Source organism: Felis catus, chromosome B4 (assembly GCF_018350175.1).
Source record: "Felis catus isolate Fca126 chromosome B4, F.catus_Fca126_mat1.0, whole genome shotgun sequence".
Taxonomy (NCBI): Eukaryota; Metazoa; Chordata; class Mammalia; order Carnivora; family Felidae; genus Felis; species Felis catus.
Genome location: NC_058374.1, coordinates 1,300,574 through 1,328,032, shown reverse-complemented (window position 1 = coordinate 1,328,032; position 27,459 = coordinate 1,300,574). Strand labels below are relative to the sequence as shown.

The window sequence follows — 27,459 nt, the reverse complement described above, 5'->3', positions numbered from 1 at the left end:
CTGCTTCTCTGACCTTTCGGCTCTTCCTCCCTTGCGCGCGCTCTGTCTTTGGAGACCACCTAGGCCAGGCGTGTTTGAACAGTGCTGGAGGAAGAAGGGAGGATGCAGGAAGAGAGGAGGATGTAGGGTCCCGAGCACAGATAAAGGACCAGCGCTCCCTTAGTTAGTATGTTTCTTCTCCAGATCTTCTTTGGGTGGAAACTGCTGACAAAAAGTCAGTTGTTTTCGTGAAGATTTTTTAAGTTGTGTTATGTTCAGGCTGTATTTGGGGTCCCTTGCTTTGACTTGTGAGGTCCGAATTCCTTTTTAAGTTTTTTTTTTTCAGTTGATTGATTGATTGATTGATTGATTGATTTAGCATATGCAAACAGAGGTAGGGCAGAGAGAGAGGGAGATCCAGAATCCCAAGCAGGCTCCGTGATGTCCTCGCAGAGCCTGATGCAGGGCCAGATCCTGCTAACTGTGAGATCATGACCTGAGCTGGAATCAAGAGATGACCCTTAAGCGACTGAGCCACTGAGGCACCTCTGATTTTCAAGAGCTTGTGTAGGATTATAATTGTTGCAGGATATTTCACTCTCTGTCACCAAAGTGCTAAGAAATCTAGATCTGTTAGGAATACTAAATTTGAGAAAGGAGGGATGCACATTAATATAGGTCTTGAAATAAGGTGTATTTTATCACCACTTATTATAAAGCTGTTAAATGGCTTTTAATTTTTAAGGAAGCTGGCTTGCCTATTCACATAACAAGATTTTAGGGAATGTCTACAGGGCTGTAGTGAGGACTTGGGGAAGGTAAGTTGCCATCTTTATCACTACCATCTGTTGGATCAAACAGCTCTTTACTGATTTCGAGTCCTACAGACCCTTTGGAATGTTTTCATGATGTGCTGAATTTCATTCTTCGTTTGTAGAAACACTACACATTCAGGATGTTCTTGCTTTGTTTTGATTTATTGGTTAGCTGATTGACACAGATCAGAAGTACCTTTTCCCAAGACAAATCTTTTCTTTTAATTTAATGCCCTTGAAAGCTACGTGTCTGTTACAGAATGAAGATATTTTGTCCGTGTCGGGTGTACAGGTTTTTGTTGTGTTGGTTGTTTTGTTTTTAATGTTTATTTTTTTTAATTTTTATTTATTTATTTTGAGATAGCACGCGTGCACAAGTGAGCAGAGGACAAATAGGGAGAGAGAGAACCCCAAGCAGGCTCTGTGCTAACATCCGGGATCTATCTCACAAACTGTGAAATCATGACGTGAGCTGAAATCAAGAGTCTAAAGCTTAACCAGCTGAGCCACCCAGGTGCCTCAGTTGTTTTTTTTTTTTTTAAACTAATTAAATTTATTTATTTATTACTTAATCACTTTATATATATAAATAGTTCTGGACTTTGGACAATTTTATCACCTCTAGTTCTGATTCTTTGGCGCCCTCCTAGGAATAATAAGCATACTGCAGTCTGAGCAGCACAGGATTAAGTCAGCTCTGAGCCGCTTTCCAGCTCTGAATTCTGTTATTTGCTGAAATGCTGAGTTCTAAGGTTGCTCACCAACCCCCCCCCCCCCCCATCTCACTTAACTAGCATCTGCTGTCGGTTGAAAAGCTGTAGTTATGGGACTATAAATTGGAAAGTAATAAAATGTGATCAGCAGTCTTTAAAGAAATGAAAGATTGATAAGGTTGAGGTGAAATAGAGACTTTTTCCTTTGGAAAGATTTGAAGCAATGTACTATCCAGAGTTCGTTTATGAAGAGGACTTCTGGGTCTCTTGAAAGACTTTTTTATGATACCGAGTCTGACTTTTCTTTGGTGCAGGTATATGCTGGTACTGCATTTGATCGTCGGCGCTTTTTATGTTCAGCTGTAAATGAGAGAAAGTGAAGATTTTTATGGAGAGTGTGGGTAATCCCAAGAAAAGGATCCTATGTTCAAAATGAAGTTAACAAAACTGTGTCCTAAAGAAAGGGCGAACCACGTATATGCCATTTCCTAGGGTAAAAATGAATTCTGAAAGATATTGAATGAAGCAGTTCTGCTGTTTGTCTATAAGGTGATCATAGAATGAACTGCCAGCAGTAAGCTGTTTTTTCCTCCTCTGGACTCCAGATACGTTTTACTTGCTACCAGGAGGTTCATGTGTGGCTAAGAAAAGAGATGGTGTTCGGAGAGGTGCACCCCACCCAGCAGGTGGGTGCACCCCACACAGTAGGTGGGCATACCGATCCAAGGAGTGAGGGGCCCGAACGAGTCAGGAAGAGGGTGCGCTGGCCGCCTGGCCAGCTACTGCGGCAGCCCTGGCTGGCCGCGGCTTGTGGTTTGCAACGTGGGAAACAGCTCCTACCTGAGAAAATGTTGATAACAGTCAAGCGGAGGTCAGAATACATTCTAAACAGGCTGCACTCAGAACAACTTGCTTTTCAACTCTGGAATGGACTATCTTTGTGAAAAATATTTCTTATATTTCGCTCCTTCCATTTTAGGTTACATGAAATAGGTTGCATCCTGTCTTGTGGAGGCAGCGGCTTTGGTGTGGAGGTTTCTGGTAGCGTTTAGGCAGGTGTGTGGATTAGTTGAGCTTGCACCCTGGGAGGATATGCCCTATGTGGTGGGCACCCTTCCCATCTCATCTCAGATGGGGGGGGGGGGGTGGCGAGTTTCAGATGGGGGCGGGGCATGTAACTGCCTAAGGAGATGTTCCTCCACCGGAAGAGGAGTGACTCCTGGTCCGAGGAAGAGGTCACACTTTGAGGGCAGCCGGGCCCTGCCTCTAAGGGTATGACTGCCTGCCTGGGCTTTGCACCCTCCTTTGTAAAATGACCGTTCCAGTCACGAGCAGAGTGAGAAGATGCGATCTTTAAATCTTCATATTGTTTCACTTGTTTCAAATAGTATTTAGGCTTCCTTATCACCAAGTGTTGGACTGCTTGGAGTTTGCAGAGATTTAATGTTTTAACCAGAGGGTTAATGAGATGACCTAAACTCTCTCTTTGTTTTGTATTGTATTTTAATGAAAATTTTAGCTAAAACGATCTTTTCAAATAATTGCCCTCTCCAGGGCGAGATAACATCCCATGAACCAATTTTAAGTCTTAAAGCTGGAAGGGACCTTTTTCATTGTGTGTGTGGAATTACTAAATAAGTTCTAAGTTAAAAGCAGTTAGTGGGAAAAAATTTAAATGTAACTTTTGGGGTATACTTCTTATGTAGATGCTTTTCCGATCCTGTCTGGGTAAGAAATAAGTGGGCCTTGTGTCTGATTTTCTGCCCCTTGAGCAGAATCAGATGGAAGTGTAAAAAAAATGAGTCACCTTCCCCATTGCTGTCTCTCTCAGTAGAAGCGCAGGTGTGCACGTGCAAAAGGAAATTTAAAAAATTGATCTTGAAGCTTACTGGCAGCATCTGTTTAGGACTGTTTCCCTACTGGGTGCCAGTTTAAATGTGTAATTAAGCAACTACTCTACTAAAGCTAGATTCCTTTCTTTCATTTGTCCGTGTCTTTGAGTGCCACAGTTACTGTGGGAAAACTATCTTGTAGATACTGAATCTGGAAAAAACAAAGAGTAACTGCTCTCCTGGAAGCAGGGTTCTGCTGCTCTATAAATGTCCCCACCTTCAAGCCTAAGGTTCAGTCGAGTATATGATCTCTGGAGATCTGTGCTGTGGTAGGTACATAGACTAATGTGCTCTGAGCTGCTCACAAATTATTCTTCCCTGAGACAGGAACATATAGTTTAAATATTACGTACAGAGCGATGCTGACAGCTGTGAGATAAACACAGTAATGCAGCCTGCAGCACAAGCCGAGTGAATGAGGAACTGTAATTCCTATCATGGTATTTCATTTTCTTACACCTCTATTTAGAGGTGTGCATACTGAGTCCCTAAAAGAAAGTTACTATTATTAACAAATGTCCTTCCAAATCCCAAAACACTGTGATGGTGCTTTAATGATTTGATTTAGCTTCTTTGACCATTTCTGTTTTTTTCCACTGAGTTTATTTAGTTTCAGAGGTCTGATAGGTAAACTGTCTTTCAACATAGTATGTCTAGACATTGAAAGTAACAAATTCTGGCTTTTCTAATTGATTCTCAAAGGGATCATATAGTACTTAATTAGGGCAGTCTCTAAGGTTCTCAACAGCCCATTTTCCATATTTGGATAAAACTGTGTTTACTTATCCAGTTGAATATTCAGTCACTGTTTTTTGAAAAATAATCCAAACAGTTACGCGGGAGTTCTCAGAACACATGTCTGTGTCGTAGCATCTTGTACTGTCCCTGGACTGCTTGCTCTCAGCCACAGACCAGAGGAGTTAGAAGAAAACTTAGCAAACTTGACTCCTCTCTCATTTTGTGGATGCAAATATAGAAATAGAGTGTTGACACAACACTGCAGCCAAACCATCTGTACTTGAGTGTTACTGACAATAGGAAGCTCTTGGAGGTAAATTGTAAGCCCTTGGGGGTAAAATTGTAACGTATCACTGGTGGGATATATATGAAAAATATGGATTCCTAAAAGAGACTCAGGATGGTAGGAGAGAACCACAGGTGTGGTGAATGCTGTAAAGAACATAAGGCTGTGGGCACATGAAGAAGGAATGAGAGAGGAAAGAGAAGGAGGCCTTCAATGAGGGAGGAGGATCCCAGGCGAGGAGAAGAGAAATGGTGCAAAGAAAGACAGGGAAGTATTGAATGGCTGGGTGAATATGGAGAATGGAGAGTGGTTTGTAGAACTGGAGACTTCCTTATTTCAGAACAATGTTTTTAGATTGAAAAAAGCTGTCTCCTCTGTGGCCCCCATATAAGAGAATCTCCTCTCCTATGAAATGTGTACATTTCAAGGCCAACTCATAAAGCAAAAAAACAAAACAAAACAAAAAAAAAAAAACAACAAAAAAAACCAAACTATATGCTTGAAAATTCCCCAGTAAGATGCAACATATCATCTCTCAACACGGCCAGTTTTGTTTTGTTTTTTTTTTTCCTTGGCGTTGAATCAGATCACTGGTTTTATTGTATAAAAAGATGAAGTTAAATTTGGCTTATATTTGGGCACCATGTTGGTTTCTTAAAAAGTGCTTATTTTAAATATTAAAACCATTATGTGTGCACTGGGCAATATGAAGGTCACCATAGAATGGGGGGAGAAGGAATGAAGACCAATGAAGGAAGCTGCAGGTACTTTGAGGTCCTGTCACAGTGGGGGCGCCCATTGGCATGGATTGACAGGGCGAGCTGTCTGCACCGCGGAATTTCCGTACGGGCACGTAGATTTGAATAGCAGAAATTATGTGTGTGTATATGGACTAGCTCACTGGACTCAACTAGCTTGGTGACCTTGACTGAGTCATGTCTGAGCGCATTTTCCCAGGCTGCTAAGTGGGCGTGAGAGCTAAGAAAATTGAGGTTGATTGAGTGACTTTGTGAAGCATTTAGACTAACCATTGCATGACACAGATCCAAATACTAATTCATTCCCTTTTTGGATTTCTGATCCACAGACAAATCATCTATGTTTACACACTACCCTTTTGTAACCAAGAAAAAAAATGTTCATGTTGTTCTGGAGTCAGGAAGTCTCCAGGTCTCTATCTTTATTTTGATTGTTGTAGAAATTATCAAATTCTCAAACTATGATTGTGTCATTGTTATTTGCAAATCCACTGAGGTATGCCAAGCACATGTATGAAAATAAAGTTCTTAACCTCTTCCAGTTTATTCCTTGGGTTATTTCCACTTTTTGGCTATTCCGCTATTTGAATATTCACGTACAAGTTTTGGGGGTGATAAATGCTTTCAGTTCTCTTGGGGATATACCTAGGTGTGGGAATGCTGGCTTATGTGATGTCCTTGTGTTCAGCATCCAAATGTTTGCCAAAGTGGCTGTGCCATTTTACATTCCCGCCAGCATTGTATTAAGATTCCAGTTCTCCACATCCTTGCCAACACTTGTTACTTGTCTTTTTGATTATAGCCATTCCAATGAGTTTGAAGTGGTATTTTGTATTTTGATTTGCATTTCCTAATGACTAATGATGTCGAGCATCTTTTCATGTACTTACCGGCCATTTGTATGTCTTTGGGAAAATGTCAATTCATACTCTGCCCATTTTTTTACTTATTTGTCTCTTATAATTGAGTTTTAGGAACACATTCTTCTCTTTCTTTTTCTGTGTATATACACATATCCCTTATGAGATATAATTTGCAAATATTTTCAACTATTCTGTGGGCTGTCTTTTCAATTTGGTAGTGGTGTGCTTTGAAGCACAAAAGTTTTTAATTTTGATGAAGACCAATTTGTTTTTAATTCTTTTGCTTGTGCTTTGGTGTCCTATGTAAGCAGGCATTGCCTGATCCAGGCTTAAGATGATTTACTCCTGTGGTTTCTTCTGAGTTTTATAATTCTAGCTCTTACATTTAGTTTAGTTGAGTGTAGTTTTGTTTTTTATTTTAGAGAGTACGTGAGCAGGGAAGGGGCAAAGAGAGAGAGAGAGACTCTTTTTTTTTTTTCTTTTTTTAAGTTTATTTTTTGAGACAAAAAAAAGGGCAGAGGAGGGGCAGAGAAAGTAGGGAGGACAGAGGATCCAAAGCAGGCTCTGTGCTGAAAGCAGAAAGCCCAATGTGGGTCTCAAACTCATGAACCACGAGATCATGACCTGAGCCGAAGTTGGACACTTAACTGATTGAGCCACCTGGGCACCCCATAGAGCGAGAGTGCGGCTCTGAAGCAGGCTCCATATTCAGCACGGGGCCCGACAGAGGACTCGATCCCATGACTCTGCGATCATGACCTCAGCCAAAATCAAGGGTGAGATACTCATCCAACTAAGCCCCCTGGGTGCCCCTAGGTTTTGTTTTTGTTTTAATTTATTTTTAAGGAATATCTATGCGTATTGTGGGGCTCAAGCTCATAACCCTGAGATCAACAGTCGCATGCTCCTCCAACTGAGCCAGCCAGGTGCCCCATATTTAGATGTTTGATTCATTTGGAATTAGTTTTTATAGAGAGAGTGAGATAAGGGCCCCACTCCATTCTTTTGCGTGTGAATATCCAGTTGTCCCAGCACCACGTGTTGAAAAGGATTTTCTTTCCCCCATTGAATGGTCTTGGCACCCTTGTGAAAATTCACTGGCCATAAATGTGAGAGTTTATTTCTGGACTCTTTAAGTTCTTTTGTTCTGTATGTCTCTCCTTATGTCAATACCACACTGTCTTAACTGCTGTAGTTTTGTGGTAAGTTTTGCAATCAGGAAGTGTGAGTCTTCCAGCTTGTTCTTTTCAAGATGATTTGGCTACTCTGGGTCTCTTGTATTTCCATAGGAATTTTAGGATCATCTCATCAATTTTTGCAAAAAAGGCAGGTGGGATTTTGATAGGGATTGCATGGATTCTGTAGATGTGCAGTGTTGCCATCCTAGGAATACCATGGCTTCCGGTCCGTGAACACAGGCTGTCTCCTGTCCATGGAAGCCAGGCATCTGTACATAGCGCTCCTTTTGCCTTATATCAGTGGTTCTCAAACATTTTGGTCTTGGGACCTTTTTACACTTCTAAATATTATTGAAGATCTTGAAGAACTTTTGTTTATGGGGCTTATCTGTATATTTGCATTAAAAATTACGACTCAGATTTAAAAAGTTTTTCTTTAACAATAATAGCAAAGCCATTACATGTAAAATAAATATCATTGCTTATGAAAAGGTAGCAATCTTTTCCAAAACAAAAAAATAATTTAATGAGGAGAATGGCATTGTTTTGTATTTTTATAAATCTCTTCAGTGTCTAATAGAATCTCAGGTTGCTTCTTCTGTGTTTCTGCATTTGATCTGTTAGTGATCTGTTATTTTGGTTGAAGGATGAGAAGGAAATCTGACCTCACACGGATGAATAGCTGGAACAGTGAGGAGTGTGTTAACAGTCCCTTCACATAACCTTGACTCTTCTCCTTTGTAACCACACCAGAACTCCACAGCAGTTTGTGAGCAGACAAAGGCAAACAGCATCTTGGAGTTGTTGTGACAATTGGTATGATCTGAGGGCCCCTGGGAAGGTCTCTGGGACCCCTGACAGGCACAGGCCACCCTCTGAGACCCCCTGTCTTAGAGAACAAGACTGAGTTGTGAATTTTCACAAAAAAATGGTGTGACAGCTGATTGGCATTTTTATTAATCTGTATTGACAACCCACTGGGAAGGGTCCTGGTTGCTTTTCCTGCCAATCAGTACTTCTGTTGTTGGAAAGGTACCGCACGGGGGGCTCTGAACTGTTCGATGCTTGCTTGGTAAACACAGCACCAGCAAGCTGGATGAGTTTCATTAAGCATGTGTGATTATAAAACAATAAGGTATTTGGAAAATTGAGACTGCAGAAATGAAACAACGTAAGACACTATCCTGGTGTTTTAACTCTTGGTCATACATTGTTAGTCATCTAGTGTATTACTTTTAAATATTCACAAAGTCAGCTGTGTGAATTTTTAAAATATACTTGTAATTATACTGTCCACAGTCTCATATCCTGCTTATTTAACCTAAGGTAATCTCTGAATCTTTTAAATAGTTGAAATATATTGTGTTAGTTTCTGCTTTTCTGTATTTTTCTTTATTTTTTTATTTTTATTTTTTTTTGCTAAAGCTAAACATTGTTCATGAGATAGTTTACATATTTTTGTATTAGTGCAGATTTTATTTTTTTTTTTAATTTTTTTTTTCAACGTTTATTTATTTTTGGGACAGAGAGAGATAGAGCATGAACGGGGGAGGGGCAGAGAGAGAGGGAGACGCAGAATCGGAAACAGGCTCCAGGCTCTGAGCCATCAGCCCAGAGCCCGACGCGGGGCTCAAACTCACAGACCGCGAGATCGTGACCTGGCTGAAGTCGGACGCTTAACCGACTGCGCCACCCAGGCGCCCCTAGATTTTAAACAACAGTAAGTGTGTGAAGTTTCAGATGAATATTGGTAACTATGTCCTAATTAGATTTTTCTTTTTACTTTTCATTACAGAATACTTTAACCACGGAAGTAGAGAGGGCAGGCGGTATAGCAGTCCTTAGTGCACCCGTCATCCAGTTCTAGCTGTTAGCCACTTGCTGCATTCTTGCATTTTTGTTTTGTGTTGTCTCTTAAATTTACCAAAACAGTTTTTAGCATATTTTAAAGCAAATTCCGGATATGTAATTGTACCCACAGTCTTTTAGTTTGTATATCTCACAGATAAGACTTGTCCACAGCCACACCACCTGGATTGCACTCAACAGAATTAATAATCATTCTATAATATCCTTTATTACCTAGGCAACATTCAATTTTTCCTGTCAAAAATGTCATTCTAGAGTTAATTTATTTCAGTCTCGTTACAGTTCTCACATAAGGTTATTTTGGTTAAAGCTTTTGTATTTTGTAGCAATAAAAATCTCTTCCATTTTTTCATGTCTTAGATTTCGTGCAAAAATGAGGTCATCTGTCTTCTAGAATGCCCCACATTTTAGATTTAGCTAATAGCTTTGTGTTGGTGTTATTTAACGTGTATTGCCCCAGAATTTCCTTTAAATTGGGAGTCAGATCTAGAGGTTTGATTAACTAAAGGTTCTTTTTTTGGCAAGAATACTTCATAAATGGTGCTCTTTGCTCACACCAAGAAGAGTGTAACAGCTGGTTGTTAACACTTTCAGTCATGAGATTGAAAAGTGGCTTCAGTGTCCATCCGATCTAGCCATTATAAAGTTTTCTGTCCGCTCTCTCTGCCCGATTTCAGCAGACGTCGATGGTAATTGCCTTCGTTATTTCATTAGATGTTGCATTATTGTGATTTTCTACTTCAGTTGTCCCCGCTTATTAGTGGTGCTTCCTGCGTAGAGAGCAGCTCGCCCCGCTCAGCTCTTCGGTTATGCCGCTGCCGTCCTCCAAGGAAGGCGGGCTGACGGTTGTTTGCCTTTAGGAATCTTCAGAAGAATGAGTTGGAATCCTGACAGTCTCCGCAGGTGACCAGCGTGGTGGTGTTTTGAACTGTCGTGGATCCTAACGTGTTTGTTACTCGTTCATTCTTTTTGCTCCGCACGTTGTCCGTGCGTGGCTGTGAGAGCCCTTCACACTTGGAAAGTGAAGAGGAAAGATGAGGAGAGGCTGAGGAGTTGTCACAGTGTGGAGGAGACGAGAAGTCACACCTAAATGCGATGTGGGGTCCTGGATAGGACCCCGGAGCCCTTAACAAATGTTTAATTATGAAACAGACATTTCTGGTATATGGGAAAAGGATTCTTTAGAAATAGATCTGAGAGGACCGTACCGTCCCAAATGTTTAATAAGATTGATAAAATTTCCAGGTGTAGCCTTGACAGATGAAATGTAAAATGTCCGGCTAGCATAGAGACCACGAGATAGGAGGAAGGGCCCTTTGGTGTCGTCTTTCTGCTTTTCCACGGCGATGGGTGAAATCGAACCAAGGAAATCACTCCTTTTGTTTGGCTCTGGAAGGCCGTTGTGAAGGCTGCCTCTGGACACTGTCACCACTTCAGACCGCTAGGTCTGGGGCCAGCACAGGCTTTGCTTTGGTGGCACCTTCCCCCACCCTGTCCCTAGCCTTCTAGTCCAGCCCCGAGACCTGCATTCTGGCCATTTCTGGAGGCAGTCGTTGAGGCCTCAGGACGGCTGTGGTCTCACAATGGGTGCCTGGGAGGCTTGTTCTCTGCTGGAGCTGTCATCAGTGCTGCCCTGCCAAACCGTCTTCTGGATTGAAACATTCGACCAAGTCTAGTTGTAATGCTCTGTGCCTTCTGTGCTGCCCACACAGGAACCCCTGTTTCCGGGTGTAGGGCCTGAGGAAAGCCGTGTGTGCTGGCTGGGTCGGTAATGAAGAGGTGGACTGGTGTGGCATCAGGATCACTGGTTCGTGGCTGGGGCACCTGGGACAGACCGGGCCTGCCGTGCTGTCGTCCCAGGACACTGCCACGACTTCCTTTCTTTCTTTTTGTGGTGGAGCGTTGCCAGCATGCATGGGAACACTGGACCGGGAGGCACATATTTCTGACTGGAAAAAAAATGGAGGTAGTAGATGTAATAAAGGATTCTTTGTAATTGAATCCCCCCCCCCCCCATTTATCTATCTTACCTTGTTTTTAACCAAACATTTTTTTCTTTAAGAATCTTAGAAATCCAGCAGTTAATATGGTAAAGCATCTACAGTACTTTCTGTGACTTGTCAGTCTGTTTACCGTTCTGTGTCTTTATTTTTTGGATTTGATGTTTCGTGAGAGTCGATGTAGTTTCTATTACAGTTTCACAAGTATTACAAACTATTACACTTCAACGTTTGTCATTCATCCTGTATTTTGGAAAATACTGACCTTTCTGAAATGGATTTGTCCCAAGTATTTCTTCTTCTCTTTGAGTAGTTGGTATTGCCAAACCTGCCTAATAGCACGGAAGTGATTTTGTGCTTCTGATGATAGAGTTGACCAGTGCATGAGATCGCCTTTGATCATCAGATTGTTTCATTATAACAAGCGTTTTGCGAAGTTCATAAGCTGGTTATTGAGAGAAGGGAGCGCCATCGCCATCATGGAAACCAAAAACCTGCATGGTCACCTCGTGAGACCGATAGCTAGCTTTTAAGTCTCTGTATCTGACATGTGGATGCTGTGTTTTCAGAAGTGCCTGAGAGATACGGGGATTAAATCCAGTCCTTGGGGTGCTGTGAGGCGGTGGAGGTCAGGCCTGGCTGTCTGGGAACCCTGGTTCTCAGACTGATCTGATGAAATCATGGGTATTGTGGTCCCGCCTCATGGACCAGAGTTACTGTGTACGCTGTTCGGGAACATCAAAGGAGATACGTTGTTTGAAGTTCAGGGTCTAGCTGTTGAGCTGAGCCGGAAAGGCTGCTAGCTTCACAACTCTGGTCCTGCTGTCTGGAGGTGCTTTTCCGTTGGTGTGGGATTCCTTTTCAACTACTTACTGTTCAGTTCTTGATAACTGTTGTCCTGGAAGAAAATGAAATTGATGGTGCTAGTCAAAAATGATACGTACATATAAATTTGGGAATCATCAGATCACAAATGGGAGTTCTGTTAGTTTTGTAATTTTCCGTTTTTAAAAAAATGGTTTTGTGGGCGTCAGTGGGTTTGTATGTGTTAGCACATGATTTCTAGTCTTGGTATATTCTTGGCTTAGTACAAAGGTGTTAAATCGCCGGCAGATTTCTTTGAACTGCTGAGACTCCAGAGGGATAAGCACATGAAAACCTGAGGGTTTGCAGACTTCCTAGTCACTTAATTGTAAGAACCCCTGGTGTTCCGTACTTCCAGTTACTGATGTGCTGTCTTTGTCGTCCCACAGCATCCTTCGCTGGCCATTCAGCTTCTCCCAGTGCGGCCACCAAGTAAACAGCTCATGACTTCTGATCAGGACACTAAGGTCGTGGCTGAACCGCAGGGCCAGCGAGTCCAGGAAGGGAAAGACAGCGCTCATCTGGTGAGTGCGGGTCGAGGCCAGAATTGGCCTGATGCCTTCCTCTCCTCTTCTGATAACAGATGCTCCTTTGGATTTCAGAAGTAAATCAAAGTAGTAACTCTGGCATATCTTATAAGCTAAATATAGGAGTTATATTCTGAATCAGTTTATGGGTAGCTTAGTAGAGGAAGCTGTAAGTACTTAGGTGATAGAGAAAACAAATAGCTTTAGACACTTTGAGCTTTTGGATTTTAAATTCCTAAGAAAAATGCAGTGATTTATAAGTACTTTAATAACATTGTACCTGTTGTACTGGTATGTATGTAAAGAATTAATTTAAAGAATGTATTTAAAGAATTAATTATAAATTTTTTATTTTGATTGCTTTTGTTTATTTTAAGATTTTATCATGTCAAGCAAAAAACAGATTTTTCTTAGTTTTCCCCACTGAAGTTACAAGGAATTTTAATTACGGTGGTCAGGCAGAATTTTAAGATATTTTAAGTTTCAAGGCTCCTACCTCTTTCTGAATATCTCACTGAATTTCTTTGTCATGTAAAAATGTGTTTTCCTCAGTGGGTTTTGTTTTTGCTAAATCACTGTGGTTTGAAAATGCTGCTTTATATCGTAATGATGGTGTGTTTGCTGTTTTCAATTTTACAGATGAATGGTCCCATATCTCAAACCACTTCTCAGACCAGCTCCATCCCAGCTTTGAGTCAGGTAATTCAGTTCTGAGATCAGTCACTGTGGAGGCCCACAGATACTGCCTCACAACAAATATTTATTGTAACAGAATTAGAAAACGTTGATGTTTCCCAAGAAAGGGGGATGAAGTGGGGGAGAGACCCACATGGGTTGGAAGTGTTCAGTACCGTACATCCTCATCTGGCTTGTGTGTGTGTGTGTGCTGTGTGTATAGTTCTAGACGCAGTGTGCCCTGTGTTCATTGAGTGTCAGAGACTCATCACATTGTTTTTAGTGTTCACTGATAATCTGCTGAATGTATATGATTAGCTCTACATTTTGAAACCTGTGTTTTTTAAAGTACACAAGTTACAGTAAGCTTTTACTAAGAAAATTGGTTTCACATTTCAGTTGTGGTTAATGAAAGAATAAGGAAATGGAGATCCATTGGTTTTTAAATCTTGCTTTAACCTCCTGTGCCTGTGTCAGGTGTGTTTGGAGCCATGCTACACTTAGCTTGGCAGTCTTCCAAGTGATCTTATAAACCAGGCACAATTTAAAAAAGAAAAGGAAAACTTGTAAAGTAATGTTATACACTTTATAGTAAACTTCATTTATTTCCCCAAACTGTAAGCAGTTCATGTAGAAATTGAAGGAGACTGGATTGCTGATCTACTTTTAATAAGGTAGAATTTTTAAAAATGAAAGATACCCTCCAAAATAATTATTTCATTGTTATGAAATATAGAGTTTTTTCATATATTGTATTGATGTTTTAAATGAATTCTATGATGTTTTAAGTAATTTAAATTCTAAATTTAAGACCTTTAGTTGTCTAAGGGAAATTATACAGAAATCATTAAAAAAAAATTTTTTTAGAACTAATCTCCCTCCTTCCCATGGTTGATTTACAGTCCAACATAATATTCAGATAGATATCTTTTTAAAACATATTGCAGGGCTAAAAATTAGATTTTGGCTTCTGAGGTTTTTTTTGCCTGTTTTCTCACTTGGTTGGTAAGTATTGAGACAAGACCTATCTAGAAGAGAATGGAAACACTTGAGCCAGAACTCAGCATTTCATTTCTGTGCAGAAATAATTTGCAACTAGTACTGCTTCACTTGTGTTCTTTGTCATTTTTAAGAGTTAACACCTTATAAAGACATGTGGCAAGTTCTTGGTCCAGCCCTGATTAGTATTCAGGACCCTGGTGTCCCTTGGGCAGATCCCATCTCTGATCTGAGGTTTTGTAAAGTGGATATGTTGTTTACCGGTGTTAACAGGATGTTGCACACTTAGGTTTTCACAGTGTTGCAGGATTTTTTACCACAATACCTGGGATTCATTGTCTCGCCACTTTGAAGAATGAAGAGGTGGACGCAAAATGAGCAGCAGGCCCAAGTTTATTAGAGTAGAAGATCAGAAAGGAAGAATAGTAGGAAAGCTCTCTTTACGGAGAGGGGGCTTTTCCAAATGCCCGTGACTCTAGGCAAGGGTCCTCATTTTAGAAGGTTCTGGTCTCCCTTCCCTTCCTTCTTGTTCCTTCTCAGGTCCCATCCTTACTGGCTTGGCAGCTCTAGGTGCTGGGTTGTCCCTTCTGATGGTCTCGATGCAGTTGAGTGAGGAGTCAGACGGGTCATGCTTCCCCTATATAACATAAGTTTTATGACCCACTTTTTTGAGTTAGGCATTTTGATTGTCAAATTCCTGAGGGGACCCTGAGGTGGTGGTGGTGGTGGTAGTGTCTGTTACACTCTGAAGAGGGACCTTTTGCCTGACAGGGTTGGCCCTAGTCAGACACTCCCAGCATTGTTCCAAGAAAGGTGTGTCCCCATCCAGGGACCTCAGGTCCTCATCTTTCCCTCTCTGCCTACTTATCCTATCTTTTTCGTGTCATAACAGAATCCTTAAATACTGGAGCCGGAAGGTGCCGTAAGGGACATCTGGGCTTACAGCATGTGTGTCCTTTAATAAAGCTTTATTTATAACAAGCTTGAGCGTCTTTACAGAAAATCAAAGAGTGCACACATTTTTATGTAGCTGTAATCAGCATACATCAATTTCACCCATTTTCCCACAGGGCATGATTTCATCTGTGTGTCTCCTTGTACCCGGTGTTGTATATTTTCTTTACATTACGGTGCCATTCTTCCTTTAGCCATTTGGTTTCTGCGGCATTTGTACGGTTACTTCTTTCCCGTTACTCTAGATGGCATTGCTCTGAAAGCTTTCTGGCTGCCATTCTTCATGGTGCACCTGAGTGTGTGCATGCGGTGGCGGGTTTAGTGGCTGCAGATGTTGATGCTCAGTAGTCTGCAGTCATTTCGATTGCTGAGTGAGCATGTGTCACAGTCTCTGGAAGGTTCAGTCTTTCCCCCGAGTTGGTGTGAGTAGGAGAATTGCCGTAGCGATGCCCAAATAAATGTCTGAACAATTCAGGAGCAGCTTTGCGTTTAGCCGGTGGTAATACTAATCGTATTTATTATACAGCTCCTTCCTCCTCCTCCCCCCCCAAAATAAAACCTTACTGAGAAGTAACTATTTACTACAGCCCTAGCTAATCAGCGAGCATCAGAAATTGATCTTTGACAAAAGGAAGCTGAGACCCAAAGAGGCTTAAGTCATTTCCTCAAGATTTCTCAACTGCAGTGTGGCAGAACCATGATTTGAACCCAGGCAACTGGCTTCAGAGTCCAAATCCAAAGATACTTCCTCTTTGGCATCTGTTATCTCATTGAAAAAGAGAAACAAATGGAAAATAATACCCCAGACAAAATCCATCTCTTTGTCATGTGGCACAATTTGCATTGTTTCTGAGTGGATGAAATTACTTGGAATAAAAATGGAGGATTTTAGGTGGGGAGTAGTGTGATTTACCTTTTAGGAAGGTTATTTTGGCCTCATTACATTTTTATATATTATGGGTTGCAGTGAGTCAAGCATGGAAGCAAAAAAAGCAAATAAACTACTAAGGAATGAAAGCTTATAAGTGATGGTGGTGGGTCAGACTAGGAACGAGTGGATTTCAAATTTATTTTGGAAGTGGGTTCAAGTGATGATTGGATGTAGAGGTTGGGCTGAGGAAAAGATAAACCAGGGGTCGTTGAGCAACTTGATGGATGGCATTTTCATTTTTTTTGAGATGGAAAAAACTGGAGACGTAAAGGTTTGTGGAGAGCAAATCCTCTTGTTAGAAATTAAAGCAAGCAGTGAAGTGGGCAGGTGGGGCCAGGTGGACCTCAGCAGAGAGGTTAGAGCCTGAGATGTAATTTGAAGTAGACAAATAGATGTTTTATTTTCTAACTTTATTATATAGAAAAGACTGTTAAAACTATTGTAAATATGGGGAGGCTCAGGTGGCTCAGTTGGTTGAGTGTCCAACTCTTGATTTCAGCTCAGGTCATGATCTCATGGTTCATGAGATCGAGCCCCAAGTTGGACTGTGCACTGAGCATGGAGTCCGCTTCATGGGGATTCTCTCTCCCCCTCTCATGATCCTCCCCTATTCTCAAAAATAAATGAAAAAACTTAAAAAGTAGTGTAAATATGGATTAAGGGTATATAGTTGAAAAGTAACCAAATTATTGTTTGTAATAGAGTCAAATCCAGTCCTCCCCCCCCCCCCCCATAATTTTTGCCTATCCTGATGGTTTTTATGTCCTACAAGGGCATTCTTGGCTATAACTTTTCTCTTCATTGATTCATCCTTTTCTAATCATCTGTATTACTTATGTATTTGATTATATTTTAAGAAGTTATTCTTCATGTTATTAAAAAATTTTTTTTAATGTGTTTTGGGAGTTTTAAGACACATAAGGACATGAACTGTGTAACGTACTTCATTGATACTTTGCAAGGCATACTTAAATTGAAAAGTTTCATTAGCATCAACATGGCATAATTGACAGTTTAGTCATTTATTCTACAAACTTACCTTTATATGTATCATCTGTATATCTTTCTGCTTACCATAGGGATTACATATAACATCAAAAGTTACAACTGTCTAGTTTAAATTGATTTCTCCTTAACCTCAATAGCACACAGAAACTACTTCTGTCAAGTTCTCTCCCTCCCTTATGTTACTGGTATCACACATTTCATCTTTGTCACTATGCCCAACAATATCGATTGATAGTTTTAATCCTGAAGAAAATAAAAAGTGAAGCTGTAAGGCAGAATGGCAGTGATCCTGGCTCTCTGCCTGTTCTTGTTTCTCCTTCACCAGAGAGCTCTGCGTCTTCTAGAATCTCCAGTTCCTGTGTCCTGTGTTTTCACTGCAGCCCGAAGGACTCCTTTACCTTTTCCTCCAGGGCAGACCTGCTGTGAACAAACTACTTTAACTTTTGTTTATCTGGGAATGTCTTAATTTCTTCTTCGGTTTTGAGGAGTTTTGCTGGATAAGGACTTCTCAATGGACAGTGTTTTCTGTCCGCACTTGATCACCCACTGCCTTTCTTCCTGCAAGGTTTCTCGTGCTAAATTGGCTAACGTTCTTATCGAGGACCTCTTGTACTTGACAAGGAGTTTTTTCTTGCTGCTTTAAAAATTCTTTGTTTTTTGACAGTGTGATTGTAATGTGTCTTGGTACGGGTCTCTTTGGGTTTATTCTGCTTTATGTTTGTTGAGATTTGGGATTTGTAAATTCCTGTACTTCATCAAATTTGGGAAGTTTTGGCCACTGTTCCTTCAAATGCTCTCTTGCCCTTCCTCTCCTGCCCCCACCATGGGGCCCCCACAGTACGTGTGTTGGACCTCTGGTTGGTGTCTCATAAATCCTTTAGGCTCCACTCATTTCCTCTTTTTTCTTTTGCTCCTTTAGATAATTCCGTTTGTCCCTTGTTCACATTTGTTGATTATTCTGCCAAGTCTGCTGTTGAACCCCTCTAGTGAATTTTTCAGTTCAGTGATTGTACCGTTAAGCTCCAGAATATTTCTGTTTGCTTTTTTTTTTTTTTAATAAATCTCTCTCTGTTGATACTCCTGTTTTGTTCCTATATTGTTTTATTGGTTAACTTTAGTTCCTTGTCCGTGTTTTTCCTCAGCTCTTTGAGCATATTGAAGATGATTATGTTTTTATTTGCTTGCTTTAAATATTTAGAGAGTGGGAGAGCATGCTCGTGTGTGTGAGTGGGTGAGGGGCAGAGAGAGATGAAAGAAAGAATCTTCAGCAGGCTTCATGAGCAGTGTGGAGCCCAACATGGGGCTTGATCTTAGGACCCTGGGATCATGGCCTGAGCCGAAATCAAGAATCAGATGCTCAACTGACTGAGCCACCCAGGAGCCCTTAAGATGATTGTTGTTTTTTTTTGAAAAAAAATGTTTTAATGTTTGTTATTTTTGAGAAAGAGAAAGAGGGAGGCACAGAATACAAAGCAGGCTCCAGGCTCTGAGCTGTCAGCCACAGCGCCCGACGTGGGGCTTGAACTCACTGACTTTGAGATCATGACCTGAGCTGAAGTCCAACACTTAACCAACTGAGCCACCCAGGCACCCCAAGATGATTGTTTTAAAGGCTTTGTGGAATAAATCCCATGTCTGAGCTTTCTCAGGGACAGTGAATTCTGTTCCTTTGAATGAGCCATGTTTTCCTGTTTCTTTGCATGCCTTGTGATTTTTTGTTGTTCTTGCTCAGAATTGGGTGTTTGATTTTATTTATTTATTTTTAAATGTTTATTTTTGAGAGACAGAGACAGCACAAGCAGGTGAGACACACACACACACACACACACACGCACGCAGAGAGAGAGAGAGAGAGAGAGAGAGAGAGAGAGAGAGAGAGAGAGACATAGATTCCAAAGCAGATTCTAGGCTCTGAGCATCAGCACAGAGCCTGATGTGGGGCCCAGACCAACGAACTGGGAGATCATGACCTGAGCTGAAGCCAAACGCCTAACTGAGTGAGCCACCCAGGCACTCCTGATTTTATTTATAATGTGTATGACGTCTCATTGTTTTGAGACTTTTCCAAACTAATTTGGAGAGACTATTCCCTTTCATATGTGTTCGCTGAAGTCTCTGTTCCTTTGACTTGTGTTCAGCTAATATTTTGACAGATTTCCTTTAATACCATGAACTGAAACAGACCAGACACCTTCTTCCCCCTCCAAAACAAGAGAGAGTACAGTTACCCTTCCCAGTCTTCATACTGCCTCTCTTCTGAGACAGTTCGTCATTGAGTAGTTCAGCTTGGTTGGAGACTAGGGATCAACCTGAGGTGAAAGCCTAAGGTCTTCTCAGGACTTTTTTTGAGCGTATGTCTTGACTGGATGTGGCTTTCAGAATTTTCCATATACATGGCTGCTTTTGATTGCCCTGATTTCCCAAAGAGTTGCACCCTATTCTTTTTGAGCTTCACGTGGTTTCTGGCTGTGTCTCCACCGGTAACCCCTTGCCCCAGGGGGGTGTGATTTTGAAGCTGCCTTACAGCTTTTATGAGCATTGCCTGCCACTTCCCATTTGTGTTCTGAGTTATGTGAGACAGGGAAAACTCCAGCTAGGATTGAACACATGTACACACTAATTTGCAGATAAGGTTTTACTCTGTTCCCTCTGCAGAGTTCCAGCGGGGTGGGGTCTGGGAGCCCCCTAGACCAAGACCACACCATGCCACAGAAATGCCTACCACGTGGAGGAGAGCATTTTCTCTCTTTCTCTCTCTCTCTCTCTCTCTCTCTCTCTCTCTCTCTCTTTTTCTCCTTCCTTCTTTTTTTCCTTCCTTCCTTCCTTCCTTCCTTCCTTCCTTCCTTCCTTCCTTCTTTCCTTCTTTCCTTCTTTCCTTCCTTGTTCAGTGCAGGGCTTGAACTCATGACCCTGAGATCCGGAGTAGGACGTTTAACCGACTGAGCACCCAGACGCCCCATGGAGAGTTTTTTCTTGCTGTGTGTTTGCTTAGTTGCCATAAACCTGTGATTCTTTTTCAGGGCTCCCTATAGAATTGGTTTAGAAGCTTCTGGTTGTTTTCTTGATATTTCTGTAGGGGAGTTTAGAAGCTTTGAGCTTCTTAGTTCACCATTTTGCTTGACTTTTTGTAACCTTTTGAATGAGAATTTTTTCTAGGTTGTTGTTAAATTGTTTTTCTAATAATATATAGAACTACTGATAAACTCTTAATGCATGTAATTTTTACCAAATATAAAACTTGATTGCCCAAACCAGTAAAATGCAAATTTATGATGTTCATTTAGTGTGGCAAGTGATGTTTTGCTGGAACTAAAGCTGCTTCACCAGGTACTTGTGGTCTGCTTACCCAGGGTTCCTTTGAATTTACCACAGCCTGAGCTGCTGAATGCCGTGCGAACGACTTTCCCATAGCTTTTGCCAATTTGTGTCTGAGGCATACCTGGAGTTACTTGGCTGTCACCAGGCATGAATGAATTTGTAACATTTTAAATCCAACTCTCCTTCTGGTAGAGTAGGTCAATTTAAGTATTGTCACACAGTGCCACTGTGCTACTAACCTTATGTGCACACGTGAACATATCTTTAAAATTTTGTGTTTGTAATATTAAAAAATAAGAAGAATGTATTAGGGGGCGCCTGGCAGGCTCAGTTGGTAGAACATGTGATACTTAATCTCAGGGTTGTGAGTTCGAGCTCCACATTGAAGGTAGAGATTACTTTAAAAAAAAAATAATAAAATTTTGTGGTTGCATCAGCCACCACAGACCCTGGTTTGAAGTAGCTGATGTTACAGGCACCAAGACTTCTGTTAGAATGCTTTCTTAGAGGCATAAAGAGCGGCCAGCGTGTGGGGATGGGAAGTGGTCATCTTGCGTAGTTGGGAGGGCTGGCCTTAGGAAGGATGGTGAGATTGGGAGACAGGAGTGGGAGACGTGATGGATGGTTCGAGGAAAGACGGGGGCCATGCTGGGGTTGGTTGGGTGAGTTCTCTGGAAGAGAGAGAGAAGGTAAGGAGGATGGCATCGTAGAGAAAGAGGAGATTGTAGAAGTGGGCTGGGGCCAGAATTTGTTAGGGTTCCGTTCTGAGTATTTTACTTACTGTCTTCATGGCAGCTCTTTAAAATAGGTATTGCTTTTGGTCCCATTTTACAAGTGGGAAAACAGGCCGAGATCAGATTACTTGCCAAAGCTTACACGTGTAGTGACACAAACAGCTTCACACCTGGGCAGATACCTCAATCAGGAGTGGGAACTTTTGAGGGACTTCCTGGTCCTGGTCCTGGCCTGGTGGGTGTTGGTTTTCTTTTTTTCCTCTTTTTCTCTTGCTCTTTCCTTTCTCCCTCTCTCTTTTTTAAATGTTCAGTCTTGAGAGAGAGCGAGCGTGTGTGAAGGGGACAGAGGATCTGAAGCAGGCTCTGCGCTAGCAGCAGAGAGCCTGATGCGAGGCTCAAACTCGTGAATTGGGAGATCAAGACCTGAACCGGAGTCAGCCGCTTAATCGAGCCACCCAGGTGCCTCGCTCTTTCCTTTCTCTTAAGGAGAATGTTTAGAGCTCTGTGCAAGTAAGAATAATTAAGTGAACCATGTGTGCCCATTGTGAACTTGAACAGTTTCCCCCCTCTCATTTTGCTACCTCTTCCTTCTGTCCACACACACATGCACACGCACACACACGCACATGCTTTATAAAAATTGTAGGTATGTGTTTCTTTACTTGCTGGGGTGTTTTAAAGCAAATCTGAGACAATGTGTCTTTCACCGTGCATCCCTAAGGACACCGCTCCAGCTCCAACCTTGTGCCTCTCTTGTGCGAATCTCCTCCACGCCCACAGACCTCAGGCTCAGAGGCAGAGAATGAGGTGCAACTCTACTGCCTGTACACCCTAAAGAGCACTCTTTGGGGAGCATGCATGCCAGCCTCTGTGGCTGCCACATCCCCTGATACAGAATTCAGAGAATGTGGAAACACTGGAAAAGGCAGGAGTCTGAAGTGCCTTGTTCTGGCTCGTATAACAATTATAGCATTTTTCTAATTGAGTTTATGAGAATGGGAAAAATAATGTGAAAATTACTTGTCGCTTTTCTGAGTCTGAATCTTTGGAATCCATGTGTTGTTTGGGTTTTAGTGCGTGGAAGAGGCTGGCTGCTGGGCAGGGCCTGTGACACTTAGGATTTTGGATTTGAGTGGCAGGGGCATGTGACTGTCGTGCAAGGGGCTATTTTGGGATCTGGGTGTTGGCCTCCGGCGGAAACCAGAGCAGGTTCCCCGAGACGTGCCTGTGGAGGCTGCGAGAAGGCCGGGCGTGTTATGCGAGCGTGCGAGCTTTTGGACATGGGTTGTTGCTTCAGCAGGGAACTCGGTGGCGACAATGACGGGGAAAAAGCCGGCCTGTTGCAGAAATCTGTGGAGGAGGCGGAGCCGGAGAGCCAGAGGAGCACAGCTCTGTCCTCATTATTTGATGCCCTTGAAGGGGAGAAGCCCCACGGGCCCGGTCTGCGGGGTCTGCGGGGGCGCTCAGCGGGCTCTGCTTCCTCCCCGGAGTTCCCACCCCGCACTCGGTGCGGACGCTCACGCAGGAGTGACAAGAATTCGGAAACTGTTGCTGTCGAGCAGGGCCGGGACGGTGTCTCGGATGCCCGCCGTGCGGGCGCTGTCAGCGACCCGGGCTTCTCTGAAGGTGTTTGCTCCAAAGGGGACGAGTGTCCTTTTGGTGCCCTGCTGCCCTCCTACCGGAGCCGTCTGGGCCCTTCCCCAGCCCCCCAGCCCGACCCGGTGCCAGAGGGGAGAGGAGTGGTGGCCGTTGAAATCGGCAGTGGTGCCGCCCGTCCACGCTGGGCAGGTAGGGAGATGAAGGGCGAAGACCGTGTGCGTGTCGGTCACAAGGCACACAGGGATTGGAGAGGGAGCGAGTTTTACAGCATTTGTGTCGTAGATCCCGCCTGCCTGGACGCTGCCGCTGAGCCAGGGGCCCCTGCATGTGGAGCAGCTGCGGTAGAAGACGGTTGGTCAGCTGTCCCCGCAGAGGGGACTCGCGGGGGGTCCCGGCCTCCAGAGAAAGCTGTGCGGGGCCCAGGGCGGTTAGATGCACCGCGGGGAGAGCTGGCCCCATGGGGCCTGCCGGGTCCGGGGGGAATGAAGGAAGCCCTTAAGGGAAGTACTCGCCCTGGTCGTGAACTTCTGACCATGTCTTTAAGGGCACATGCTTGCCCCGGGTTCCCTAACAATTACACCGAGAGCAGCGCCTCATGTCAAGTGGGCGTGCTCACTGAGTTTAGTAGTGACACGCACACTGGCTCGCTAGGACGCGTGCACGCCATCCCCGAAGAGAGCGAGGAGTGGAGTCAGGAACTAGTGAGTCCGACACGAGGTTCACATGCCGATTTGCTTGCAGGAAGTGGGGGATCTGGGGCTGTAGCAGCCCGTGGAGGTCGGGGTGTAAACTCTGAAAAGGAAAGAGAAAATAATTCTGTCAGACTGCTAAAAGGCAACGATTACTTCAGCTCCGATGCTGGCAGACCAGACAGTCTCTTCATACGTCTAGGTAGGGTTGACCTAAGTTCACACAGGTGTTTTCCTCCCCTGAGCTTCGGAAATGAGTGTCTTCCCGTTCATGCCAGTTTCCAGGAAGTAGCCCCTGAGAGACCTGGTGATCCTGGACCAGAACACTCCCCGGGTCCAGCGATGGTCGAGAGGCAGCGATGGGCTGGCTGCAGCCTGAAACGTGGGAGCATGCAGCTTGCAGATAAAGAATTGTCTTTGCAGATTGAGAGTTGTTCATCTTCTCGGGATAAGGATAAAATGAGCATTTTTGCAGATGAGGGTTGTGGACAGAGGGCTTTTGAACGGAGATCTTCACATCCGGTAGACCCGCGTGTGGATCCCGAGCCTGGCAAGGCCGAAGCACGTATCTGTGATTTAACTGGTGCACCGCCCGACACAAACACGGAGCGAGTATTCCAAAGAATGGGTGCCCCGGCCCTCAGAAGCTCACGGGAAGTGCCCCCGGATGGGAAGGCTCTTGATGGCTCCAGATGTCTTAAGAGTAACTCCGTCTCCTCCGCGTTTGTTTTTGCCTGCACTGAAGAAGAAAGTGAAACTGGCCGGAATTTTAAAACAGAAGATGAAATGTGTGTGAAGAGTGCAGAGAGTGACCAGCAAAGATTAGCAGGTGCCGTCAGAGAGTCCCTGAAAGCCAGTCTCAGAGAGACCAGTGAGAACGTCGGAGGAAAGGCAAAGTCAGACTGGAAAGCCACCTTTAACTGGGACACCAGTACAGCAGCACGCAGGGCAGCACCCAGTCAGGACACACGGGCTCATAGTAGGTCCGACAGAACAGAGCGCCCCGGTGCTAGAACCAGCCACGGAGAAGCAAGTGATGAAGCCTGCGGAGTGAAGGACCACAGACATGAAGTTCTTGATCCTGTGCCACCACTACACCAGAGTTCAAGTTCAGGTGAGCAGAGGTCACAAGTACTTGAAGAGAAGGACTCTGCTAACAGCGGTGAAAATGCGGGACCAGGACCGGAGCAGCGTTTCTCAGAGTTGGTGGAGGAAGGTTCTGACACCTCGGGTGGCAGCACGTCGGGGACAAGCAGGCCAGCACTAGCAGGTAAGGGAGGGGAGACGGGCAGCCTTGACAGGCGCGGGACAAGCATGCGCGCACCTTGTCTGCAGCTAAGAGGTGCCGAGCCCACGTTTGATGGCCCTGCATTTAGCAGCGGAGTGGCTTTTGTGGGAAGCCCTCAGGTGACTTTTGGAGAAATGGAGTTAGGTGAGACTCTTGAGGGATATTCCTGTGTGACCGGTGTTGATCCTGCCCACGTGGACAGATCCACAGACCCTCCTCACCAGGCGCTACAGGTCATTCCCGCCATCCCAGGTGGCGGTGCAGAAATGGTGGCACCACACTGTGGGGACCACGTTCTGTCACTCACAGAAGACGCCGTGACGATACCTGGAAGTCTCGCAAGAGGAGGGTTGCAGGGCTTCCCAGAGGGATGGTACTCCCAGTTTTCGAGTGAACTCACCTGTTACCCAGTGGGAGGGTTTGCGAGTCAGACATTTTCCGGAGGACTGGCTGACGGCTGCACCAGCTATCCAGAGGCCTGTCCGTGGGCTCGTGCAGTTGGGAAAGACGCTTTAGAAGAGGAACAGATGCCTGATGAGTGTCTGCACAGGAAGCCGCCAGACTTAGAGGTCGCTTTGTTCTGGATGGAGAAGCCATATCAGCTACCAGTGGCAGAAGACGCTGCAATTTGGGGATGGCAGAATAGAGGCGGACATTTAGTAAGTATGTTTTAGCAGTTTTTATTATGGTGCTGGGAAATGCTAGCGTTTTGTTTTGATTGCTTTTAACTGTCACTGAGTTTGTTGTTTTTTTTTAAGCAACGAGCAGTCATTTGAATGTTCGTATGAGGATATGAGTTACTGTAGCATCAGCTTAACCATTTTCAAACTGGAGAGCGTGACTCAGTTTACTGTTCAGTGTATTTAAGCCCGAGTTTGTGCGTCAGCTCTTGTCAGCACTGAACCCAGCGCTGCTGGCCATCAGTCGCAGCTTGGTGCAGCCCCCCTTCCGTGTGTGGATGTTTTGTGTGTGCACCTGAGCCTGTGCGGCCTCTGTCCTTCCTCACACCGCCTGACTGGTGCAGGGTAGACATCTGCCCGTTGAATTTTAACGTCATTTCTGAAAGGCCGCACTTGGACAGTATAGAAGACTCAAAACCTATGCTTTCTCTTACTTTTGTATGGTACCTGCACGAGGCAGGTCAAATTTGCTGCTTTACCTGGCTCTGAAATCTGTCTCCTGTCAGTTGGAAGCACTGCAAGGGCTTTCCGACCACGGTGCCCAGGCAGGCCCTGCTCAATTGGAAGAAGCTTCATAGAAGCTGCTGTAACGGGCAGCCAATTTGAGTGTCTTTGCAGACAGTCTGCACTAAGTGCAAACATTGAACAAACATGAAGTTACTCTTGCCCTTAAAGCAGTCTTTTTGGACATGCATAATTGAGAGGTGTATTTCTAACAGCAAATCTCATTTATATTTATTTACAAATATATGTATTATTATTTACAAAATACTTATAACTTATAATTTATAATATTTGTAGGATTATTTATAAAAGAAATAAGTATATATTACGTATATTTATTTATAGATTCAGCTTGTTTAAACTGAGACAAAAAACAGTTCACCCATTTTCCCAACCCCCATCCTCACCTCTGGCAGCCACCAATTTGTTCTGTGAGCTTGGTCTCTTTGTTTGTTCTTAGATTCCACATATGAGTGAGGTCATATGGTATTTATCTTTGTCTGACTTACATCACTTAGCGTAATGCTCCCTGTGTGCATCCATGTTGTCACAGATGGCAGGGTGTTAGAGTCCCTTTATGCTGTGTATGTACACAACACACACACACACACACACACACACACACACACACACACACACACACAACCTCTTCATCTGTTCATCTATCAGGAGACACTTAGGTTGCTTCCATATCTTGGCCACTGTAAATAATACTGCAGTGAACACGGGTGCCTGTATTTTCTTCAAATTAGTATTTCTGTTTTCCTCAGGGTAAATCTCCAGAAGTGGGATTGCTAGATCATTTGGTGTTTCTATTTTCAGTTGTTTGAGGAACCTCCAGACTGTTCTCCAGGGCGGCTGCACGGTTTACATTCCCTCCGACAGCGCACGAGGTTCCCCTTTCTCCACATCCTCGCCAACATTTGTTACTTGTCTTCTTGATACTAGTTTATTATTAGTGATTTTTGTTGCATTAGGCAAGAAAAATGATTGATGATAGTAAGGAGATAGATGTGGTTCAAATGTTAATGCCAATGATGTGAAAATAAGAATAAATTTAACCCTACTACTTAGGGAATTAACCATTAACCCTCTCTCTTTCCTTTCCATTCCCACATTTGGGAGTTTTGCCAGAAAGAGTTACATGCAACTAATTGCTCACTTCTTGAATTGTGGAGGCAAAACACTAGAAAATTCGGCCTTTGAGTGATACACACATGATTGTGTACGAAAGCGGGCGTGCTTGCCGGTCAGCTGCTGGGGTCCACGTGCCAGGGTCCAGTGTGGTGCCCACGCGGACCCTGGGGCCGCCTGCCCTTCCTGTGAGGTCTGTGTGTCCTGCTCCGAAGCGGCTCTTCAGCTGTGACGTGTGTCTGGGTGGGCTTCTAGTTCGAGTACATTTAACGTGGGGCTTTCTCTTCGGACCTTCTTGTCTCTGTGCCCAGGTGCACGTCTTTCTCATCCGGGTCCAGTTTGCAGGTGGAAGAACCAGAGGGGCAGACACTTCAGAAGCCAGTGGGCTGCTCCGAGTGATGGTTCGGTGGCCGATCGAAGAGCGGGCGGTGCTAATTTGAGATGAAGGGTTGGCCGCTTTCCTC

At 43.7% G+C, this 27,459-nt stretch overlaps 1 protein-coding gene across 4 annotated transcripts in view; it reads left to right on the top strand.

Annotated features, from left to right (window-relative positions):
• The window catches only part of LARP4B (La ribonucleoprotein 4B), a 92,216-nt gene that overhangs the window by 12,575 nt on the left and 52,182 nt on the right, over positions 1 to 27,459 (top strand). For 2 of the 4 annotated variants that reach the window (XM_011283588.4, XM_045060789.1), the window contains exons 1-3: positions 12,400 to 12,479; positions 13,122 to 13,181; positions 23,668 to 25,336. In XM_011283588.4, the coding sequence (XP_011281890.2) occupies positions 23,732 to 25,336 (1,605 nt within the window). In that variant the 5' untranslated portion in view covers positions 12,400 to 12,479; positions 13,122 to 13,181; positions 23,668 to 23,731. Of the gene's footprint in view, positions 1 to 12,344; positions 12,480 to 13,121; positions 13,182 to 23,667; positions 25,337 to 27,459 lie in introns of those variants that run through there. The other 2 variants (XM_023256269.2, XM_011283589.4) reach the window with 1 other exon arrangement.